Here is a 9,365-nt window from a genome sequence, read left to right as displayed (position 1 = left end):
CCTAACGATGATTTATGGCTCTGGCCCCGTGTCCCCACCCTGCTGTGGGGCCAGGCCCCGTCCCCTCACCCCCCCCCATGGGCACGGAGCCCCGTTGCCATGACAACACCGCCGCGCTCAGGCAGCGCCGCGGGCAGCCCCGGGCGGGGGTCCGGGGGCCGGGGGCCTTCCTCTGCGCGGCGCGGGGCGGCGGCGCATGCGCGGCGCGGGGGTGACTTTGAGGCGGCGCCATGTTGAGCAGGGTGCTGGGGCCGCGCTACGCCCAGCTGCTGCAGAACTGGTGAGGGCCGGGGGGGCTGGGGGGGGGGGGGGGGGTTATGGGGCCCTGGAGCCCTCAGCTCCCCCTCTGGGCCCTGTTCTGCTCCCCTCAGGGAGCTTTGGGGCGCCCCCGCCCTGCTGGGGGCTGCTACAGGAGCCGGGGGAGCCCTGAGGGGCGCTGGGGGTGCTCAGGGAGAGAGAAGGGTCCCGGGAGACCTGACAGCGGGCTGTGGGGCCTGCAGGAAAGCTGGGAGGGACTCCTTGTCGGGGGGGCAGTGACAGAACAATGAGTAATGGCTTTAAGACCCAGGTCCCTCAGCCTTTCCTCACAGGGGAAATGCTCCAGGTCCTGTATCATCTTTGTAGCCCTCTGCTGGTCTCTTTCCAGGAGATCCCTGTCTTTTTTTTTGTACTGGGGAGCCCAGAACTGGAACTGGGAAAGCTGGGGAGGGGCTCTTTGTCAGGGGTGGGCAGTGACAGAACAAGGGGTAATGGCTTTAAGCTATAAGAGAGTAGGTTTAAATTCAATATTAGGAGGAAATTCTTCCCTCTGAGGGCGGTGAGGCCCTGGCTGAGGCTGCCCCGAGGAGCTGTGGGTGCCCCATCCCTGGCAGTGCCCAAGGCCAGGCTGGATGGGGCTGGGGGCAGCCTGGGCTGCTGGGGGGGTTGTGCCCATGGCGGGGTGGGATGGGGTGGGCGTCGAGGTCCCTTCCAACCCAAACCACTCCATGGTTCTCTCTTGGTTCAGGTGGGGTTTGCAGCACTGAGAAGTGGTTGTTGGGGTTAGATTTTATCCTACCATGGTTTGACAGCCGTGTGTGTGGCCTGCGTGTTGTCCTGGCTGACCTCAGAGCATTTCAGAGGTGCTTGCTGCAGCGCCTGAGGTTGCCAGTTCATGGTGAGGAAGGATGAGGTAGCCACAGGCAAGAATAAAGGAGAAATGAGCTGGAGAGTTAGGGTAATAAACCAGTCTGTGTTTTCTAAACTTAGTAGCACCTCTCTTAAATAAAAGCATATCGACCCTTTCCTGTAAAACATCTTGGTTATCTTGGAAACCAGCTCCTTTGTGCATGGGATTCTCTCCAAATTTCTGTCAAGCTGCTTTCTTGATTGAAATGAGTTTCCTGGGTACCTCGGGGTGAGTGTGTGCCAGCCCTCTGACTGGAGGGTTGGTCATTTACCTGTGTGTGTTGTGTGTCTGCCTCTCTTCTTTAGGACTCCCACCCTTTTCACGTGGGGTGGTGTAGCTGGTGCCGGTGTGATATGGATCACAGACTGGAAGCTCGTCCTTCAGTATGTGCCCTACATCGGTGGCAAGTATAAAACTGAAGACTAAGCTTCCCTCTAACGGTGAGTTTGGTTTGTGCACCTGGCAGCTTACGTAGTGGAGGTGTGTGGATGTGGCAGTTGGCGTGCCTTGTTTCTCCAGGGCACAGCCAAATTGGTGGGCCAAAACAGCGCTGCTTAATCTGGTTATTCAGTGTTTATTGCTCTGTCTTGTCTTGTTTTGTGTTAGGGGCAGGGCTTCTCGGAGTGCCAAAGGATGAAGTATTACTAAGAGCATTATTCTCAAGTGATTATGTTGTAAGCAGTGGATTTTTCACAATTTACTGAAATTCTTGATAAGCCAAATAAAGTCTTTTGTGGTCATTTGGAACTTCTGAGGGATCCACTTCTAATCTTAGCTAGAATGGCTTCAAGCTCAAGACTGGTTTTGCTGTCAGGCAAATTTGGATGCCTTTCCTTTCCATGGAGTTACTAAAAATAAGCTACGTGTTCTGTGCTGGTTACTATATACAAAAAATTCATTTGAAAATTGGCTTTCTCAAGGTGTTTTTTCCTCTCCCTTTCTAACTGCGTATGAAATACACTGTTTTTTGTAAGACTGACCATTCATAAAGCTAGAGCAGCAATTACAGTACCTGCTGTTGGGCCTCTGAATACACACACGTGTAGTAAGCAGGCTTAGAACTAGTTCATTCCTCGCTGCAGATATGAGTTATGAAGACTTTGCCTTACATTAAAGGACGCTGACAGGGAGAGGCTGTCAGGAAGCTGTGTGCCCCTCTATATTTGCTGCTGCTTCTCGGAATAACTTATGTATAAATGTTGGTAAATGAAAGTGAGGGGCTTGCCTTCAAGCTACACAGAATTTCATAGAGAAACCAGTGCTTCTGTAAGGCTTGTTGCAGAGGTACCTGTTGGATTGTAGATGTTTTACTGTGTCTTCCCTGTTTTCAAAATGTGCATCAAACAGGTTATTTATTCCTCAACGTAACCAAAGGATGAAAGAAATTTTTCATGAAACTCAGCTGTGCTCGTAGTATCTCAGGTGACTGTGGAAGTTTGTGGAGAAGTCAGCAGAAAAGCTCTCAGGTGATGTAGGAACAATTAAATTAAGCAGAAAGGGCTTTCTGTACAGAACAGCTGTCCTGGTCAGTAGTAGGTATGTGGATGCCTTCCCGAGCCCACAGCCTACATTCTCTCTCCTCACATAAGAGCACTGACGTGTCAGCGTGCACAAATCATCTGGAAGACGCTCAGTGCTGTAGAGGAAGAGGATGCTTCTGTGGTGGCCTACAGTTCCTTCCAAAGAGACTTAAAAGCCTTCTGGTGTTTGTGTATCTGTAACAGAAATGTCTTGTGTGAATACCGGAGGGTTTGGAAACCTCTCTGTAATGCTGACTGCTGTAGCACGTTGCAGGACACAGTGCTTAATGACTGCTTTGTGTTTATTGTAGGAAATTTATCGCTGGATTGAGTGTGTTGGAGCCATCCGTCCGCTGAGACCTGCTTTGAGGTGAACTTGAAATGCCTGGTACAGATTCTGCGGTGGGCTGTCACGTCCCGCTCTCTGCCATGAGCAGTTGTGGCCACTTGGTTGTGAGGGGGTTTTACTCCACGTACCAGCCTGCCTAGTGCTCTTCTCATCACTTCCACAGCTGGTCTTGGCCTAATGCAAGTAATTTGTAAAGCTGATGTACAAAATAAACCACGTGAATGATGTTTTGGTGGTGCTGTGATCTTCTTTGCCTGCGTTCTTTAAACCAGATCCCTGTTCTGGTTCTGTGTTGTGTCTTCAGCTTGTTTGAGTGTGTGTCCTAAGGAGTGTGCCACGTGTTTGCCTCCTTTCCTGTGCAGTTTCCTCAGGCATCAACAAGTGCCTGCTGTTAGGGCTGGGCTTGCTGAGCCTTTGGTTTGTCCTGGGGTAGTTGTTGCTCATAACTTTTAAAGCTGCTGTGGTCTTTGAACTGTTCTTAGTGATGTGTTGATGGTAAGCTGGTCCTTCCTAGCTCGGTCACATCTGTGGGCTCTTGCTTCCAGTTAACTTCCCTTAGCCAGTGCTGCAGAGTTCTGCTGTAACACAGATCACTGGCTTTTGGTGTGAGGCTTTGTGGTTTTTTGTTTGTTTTTTTTTAACTTCTGCATCCAAACAGATAGGTTAAGAGGTCAACACCTTTTTAAAGCTGTATGCTTGTCTAAAAATAGGCTGCCTTTTTCTGCTAGCTAAAAATAGGCTAGCTTTTCTTGTCTAGGGGCTCGAGGAAGGTAGTCTGCAAACCCTGGGAGACTTTCAGTACACAAGGATGAAACTCAGTGGCTTAGAGAGCTTCAGGGTTAGTTTTTTAATGTATATTATTTTCCTACTCAACACCCACATCTGTATTTTTTAGGTGTATCTATCAAAATGTAAATTAGGGACAAAACAACCCACTGCAGAGCACTTTACATGAAAGTCTTTAGCTGTTAGATGAAGCGTGGGGATTGGTCTTGACATAGTCTCAGCCATGAAGCCACAGCAGACAACTCAGACCTGGGGGGAAGTTCAGCCCTTTTCCCCAAAGGCCAAAATTTGCAAACAAATGTGTCTGAGTGATAACAGGATCACTGCTTTCTCTCTGTTCAGTGCCAGATTCCACCTAGTTAGAAGTTCTGGCATTTCATTAATGCTTGAATCTTTTTTAAGGAAAACTTTATCTCAGTTGCAGTAGCTGTGCTGCTTGGGAGTTACACTCAGGGTTGAAGGCTCCTCAGTGATGTTTCTGCAGAAAACTTGTAAAATCTGATAGGGCGCTTGAGCTACTTAACAATAACTGCTTCAGCATTAGTGCAGCATCATCAGTAATTAGTTGTGTGGGGAAAACAAATTATTTTCCTATGCAAAACTCACTCCAGTCGGGCAGTACGGAAGCATAATGGGCTGATCGTGTTGTTTCTGCAGTCTGTCCCCTTGCCAGCTGCTCCTGAGCTCTGGGCTGGCTCCTGGAGGGCTGAACCTGTGCGTGGAAATGCTGACGACAACATCCCTGAGCGTGTGCACGGATATCAACCCATCTTCATCTGAGGCATGCCGTGAAAGTGGGCATTGTGCTAGCCTACGTTCACATGCCATCAAGATCGTAAGATCAGGCTTGAACAGTTAGTCTGTGCTCTCTCTTACCTGCTCAACATGTCTAGACAGGACGGGCACAACGTGCTGCTGACTTCAGAGATGACCTAGTTTTGGCGTGCTCCTGTGGGCGGCTGAGCCTCTGCTCCCACTGCTCAGGGAAGTCTCCAGGAGGCCTCAGGCCCAGGACCTGCCTGCTCCTCGGAGGGCCGTGGTCTTCCCGTGTTCTCAGCCTGCAGCTCTCCTGAGTGAGGGTTGTCAGCAAGGGCCCAGTGATAGCGTTGTGCACAGCAGATTGGATCAGCAGATACTTCAGAAACATATTCCAAACACCAGCTGCCTGCACAGGCAGGCACCGTAAGGAATATACGGACTTTGGATTTGTTTACCCTTTGGCGATTGTTCAGCTGCTTGTGTTTTCTGCTGCATTTCAAATGATGTTTTTGTCTCTAATTAACCCTAGGATTAGCCTATAACTAATTTAATTTCTAGTATTCCTTCCACAAGAGCAAGCATTCTTCAAAAATACACTATTGGAAGTGGCTTTGCATTCTTGGGCAAATTTCTGTTAAAATATGAGTAATTACTCTCCAGGTGCCAGGGGTGATCCTTCTAGTTTTTAATATTCTAGCATTACCTCTTTTCTAATAGTTAAATATTTTTTTCAGAATGAGCTGACAAAATGTCACATACATTACATACGTGAATAAATTAATTAAAGACCAGGAGCTGATAGACGAGAAGCTGCCCTTCCGCAGCCGGAGAGATCCACTAGAGGGCACAGCGGTGGCTCAGCCGCAGGGCTGAGCGTTTGCAGAAATCAAAAAGCGCCTTCAGCTTGGTGTCAGCTGCGTAACTTAAAAGCAAGCTCTAAAAACAGTAAGACTTGTGTTCCAGCATGCCTTTTTTTTTTTTTTTTTTGAATGTTTGTTTTTTTTGAATGTTTGGTCCGGAGGCTTCACTTCCCTTGTGAAGGGTGTCGGGAGGTGGAGTGGGAACACGGAGCTGTTATCATGCCCACCACAGCCCCATTCAGTCTGTTGCATTCAGCTCTAGAGACCTTGCCGCTCTCCTGACTGCTGCAGCCTCCGGATCAACCTCAGCTCCAGCCCCTCTGGTGGGCTGGCTGCTCCCTGGTGAATCCTGCTCTGAAACGAGCTCCTCTGTTGGGGCTGGGATGCGCCACTGCAGAGCAGAAGGGAGAGCTACCCGCGGAGCTCAGTGGAAGAGGTTTTTCTGTCTGGACAGTCTATGCTAGCTTCTGTGTCTGGCAGCAGCCGATTTGGGTGATTTTGGATTATCTGCTAGTCCTGGAGCAACGCAGGCTGCCTGGCACCCAAGTGCACCCAGCTGGTATCAGTGTCTACAAGTACCTTATCCTCTGTACCTCAGCAGCATTCCCAAAGGAACACAGGAACGTTTTCCCTTGGGCTCAAGAGTTCCTACCCAAATTTCCACGTACTCTTACAGTAAACATCATCTTTTTTTGCAGCCTGTTGCCTGCACCCGCTGTCAGTGAAAACCAGTTTTCTAACTACTGTTACCCTGTGCCTGAGGTTCAGCGGACACTTAACAGGTCAGCTTCTCCATCCCCACCCCACAGCAGGATCCACTCCCAAGCTTTTCCAGTTTGTCCAGTTTGTTCTTAAAAAGTGCCACTGAGGGAGAGCTTCTGGTCCCTGCACATGGTCCATTTCCGTGCTTACATGCTTGGAAAAAAGGAAATTCTCTCCCCTTCTGCAATGCAAGCGCAGTAATTCTTTCACTTTTACATGTTTGAAGGCTGTTATCAGATCTCAGATGCTTTCTCGAGACTAAACAAATCCGGTTCTTCCCTCGTGCCTGGTAGGTCAGTTTGTAGACAGCTGATGATTTTCATTGCTCTCCTCTTGGCTCTCTCCCAGAGTGTCTTCCTCAAAATGCGGTGTTCCAATGTGGACGCTGTGTCTTGTATGATCTTGTTCAGTGAAATGTTGTCTCCTTTTTGTGGCTTTGATTTTAGTCAGTGAAAGAGGAATGGTTGGTGTGAAAGAGACAGCTACTGAGTTTCCAGCCCAGGTGCTGAGGAGTGTTTCGGAGCAGGGGGACAAGGAACGTGCAGGATTCTGTGCCTGCAGCGGGGTAACTGCCTTAGTTCCCCTCTGCCCGCTTGCTCCACGGACCTTTCTTATTCATCAAGAAGCTGTGTTTTAGCACGAGGGTTCGATTGGAATGCTATGACTTTAGCTGGTCTATTTTTTATCCCCCCAAATCAGCAACACAGAAAAAGGGAAAGCATGTTTGTGAAAAATAATGTGGTTTTGATCAATACCGGCAATTAGAGCTTTTCTGGTCTGCGTGTTCAAGATTGCAGGAAATAATAGCGATAGCAAAGTGAGACATTTCATAAGCGTTAGTCCAGAAGGAGAGGATGTTAAACACAAACCAACAAAACCAAAAACAACCCTAGAGAGATGGAATGCCTTTAGGGCAACGGAAAGCTCTGTATTGATTAAAGTAAAGACACAATCTCCTCTGTCAGGTATCAGAAATATAAAATTCTTCCTGTACAAGCAAATGCAATCCTGCACCTAGGAGTGCACCCACCTCTTTGAAGTTGTTTTGAACTTTTACCCGTGCCTGGACAACTCGTGCCTCATGTGTGTGGGACTCGGTTTCCTCTCATCCCCGACACACGTCTCACATCCTTCCTCGCGCTCCCTGCTGCTTTCCAAATAAGGGAGTTTGAAACAAGTGAGTGAGACGTGTTTTTAAAAAAATCAGTAAAACTACAACAGCTTTTTGCACAGATGCAAGCTGGAGGAAGTACGGGAAGTTCAAGCAGACTGAAGAAGTTCAGTGTCGGGAGAACTGAGCGGTGGCGGGGCCGTGCTCGTCTCCAGGAGGGCGCTGAGCCTTGCCGATGCCAGCAGGACTCGGGCGCACGCCGGGAGGCGTTGTTATTTTGCACCTCCAATCGCGGTCGCTTCAGGACTGCCAGTCTGTGCAAGGTTCTTAACGAAAGCCTAGTGTGTCACTTGTTCATTAAAGAAAAATTAATTGCTCCGAGATGTTTTCGACAGCAGGCTGCCTTGCGGAGCTTGCTGCTGCGCGGTGCTTCCAAGACAAATGGCTCGGTGCTTTTCGGGAGGTGGATATTGCTGTGATACGCCCGGCTGCCAAAACGCAGCTGCTCGGTCGTGATTATCAAACCACGGGGTTCCAGGTAGACGTCGTTCACCAGCAGCCGGAGGCAGAAACCTCTCTGCTGGGGTACTGCACTCAGTGGCTTGGCGGCACGTAGTGACTTGTGGTGCTTGTTTCCTTGGGGCACGTGCCCGTGGTCAGCATCGTGGCGATGGCCCCCTGGGCTGGGCTTTCCCCAGTGCGTGGACACGGTCTCGTTATGCACCCAGTAGGCAGTTGGTTACTGTTTTGTTTCCTAAAACGCTTCTCATTGCTTTGTCTTCTCACCATCTCCTCCACAGCAGATTTTCTTCCTACTTGTATTTTTTATATGGATCTCTTTTTGGACTTAACCCCAGGAGAATGGATGTTGGTGCTACTGACCGTGCTGAACGAACCCAGCAAAACCACAGAATCACAGAATCATTTGGGTTGGAAAAGACCTGTAAAATGTCCAAATCCAGCCATCCCAGAAAAAGCCTCCAGGAGGGCCACACAGCAGACCAGCTCTCTTCTTCCAATGTCCAGGCACTGCAGGAGGCAGCGGGTGTTGGGTCAGGGCAGTTTTGGGTGCAGCAGGCTGGGCACGGTGAGCTGCGTGGGTCCTGCTGTTGGGCACATGGTCGAGGAGAAGCCCCCCGTGCTGGGGCCATGCCACCGCAGCCTGGAGAAGCAGAGACGGGGGGTTCTTGTGCCCCATGGCCCCACTGAGCACCCATGGCGCTGGCACAGCCCTGCCCACGTGCCCACAACACCAGACCGTGGGGCTGCCACTGGCACAGCCCCAGTGGCCCGTCCATGGGGCCACGTCCTGGCTGGCTCATCTATGTCCTATGCTCTGCGTGGCCCATCCATAGGGCCATCTCTGCCGTGGCCAGTCCACGGGGCCATGTTCTGGGTGGCTCATCCATGCCCTATGAACTGGGTGGCCCATTCATAGGGCCATATCTTGGGTGGCTCATCTGTGGGCAATGTCCCAGGTGGCCTATCCATGCCCTGTGTCCTGGAGGGTCTGCCCATGGGGCCACATCCTTGGTGACCCATCCATGGGACATGTCCTGCATGACCCATTCATGGCCCCAGGTCCTTGGTGGCCCATCCACGGGGCCATGTCCCACATGGCCCGATGTCCTTGGTGGCCTGGCAATGTCCTGGTTGGCCCCTACATGCGCCATGTCCTTGGTGGCCCATCCTCGGGCCGTGTCCTGCACGGCTCGTTCACGGCCCTATATCCTTTGTGCCCCGTCCATGCCCTGTGTCCTTTGTGCCCCGTCCATGACTCCACGTCCTTGCTGCTCCACCCGTGACCCCCGTCCTTGGTGCCCATCCCCACGCCCCGGGCGCCCCGTCCGTGCCCCCCCCTCCCCCTTTCTCCCCCCGCCCGGTGCCCCCGGGGCTGCGGCGCGGGGCCGGGGCTGCAGGGGGCGCGAGCGGGCGGGGCGGGGGGCGCGGGGCCGGGCCGGGGCCGCGGAGCGGGGCGAGGGGGAAGGAGGATGCCCAAGGCGGCGCCGCCGGGACAGCGCGGGGGGGCGCGGCGGAGGGCGCCGGGGTG

General features: G+C 51.5%; 1 protein-coding gene across 1 annotated transcript; it reads left to right on the top strand.

Annotated features, from left to right (window-relative positions):
- Positions 1 to 210: 210 nt before the first annotated feature.
- On the top strand, positions 211 to 3,264 carry LOC116499048 (cytochrome b-c1 complex subunit 10). The gene is made up of 3 exons (XM_032203627.1): positions 211 to 280; positions 1,474 to 1,608; positions 3,000 to 3,264. The coding sequence occupies exons 1-2, from the start codon at positions 231 to 233 to the stop codon at positions 1,592 to 1,594; spliced, it is 171 nt and encodes a 56-aa protein (XP_032059518.1). The 5' UTR covers positions 211 to 230; the 3' UTR covers positions 1,595 to 1,608; positions 3,000 to 3,264.
- The last annotated feature ends 6,101 nt before the right edge of the window (positions 3,265 to 9,365 follow it).

The sequence above is a fragment of the Aythya fuligula genome, chromosome 26 (assembly GCF_009819795.1).
Source record: "Aythya fuligula isolate bAytFul2 chromosome 26, bAytFul2.pri, whole genome shotgun sequence".
NCBI classification, from domain to species: domain Eukaryota; kingdom Metazoa; phylum Chordata; class Aves; order Anseriformes; family Anatidae; genus Aythya; species Aythya fuligula.
Note: the sequence above shows the minus strand (reverse complement) of the source record. Positions and strands in the feature narration are given on the sequence as shown.

What these genes read in the sequence shown, in the direction of transcription:
- LOC116499048 (XM_032203627.1), top strand. Translation starts at nt 231, where the DNA reads ATGTTGAGCAGGGTGCTGGGGCCGCGCTACGCCCAGCTGCTGCAGAAC. An exon ending in GCCCAGCTGCTGCAGAACTG is followed by an intron (nt 281 to 1,473) that starts GTGAGGGCCGGG and finishes TCTCTTCTTTAG; the next exon opens with GACTCCCACCCTTTTCACGT.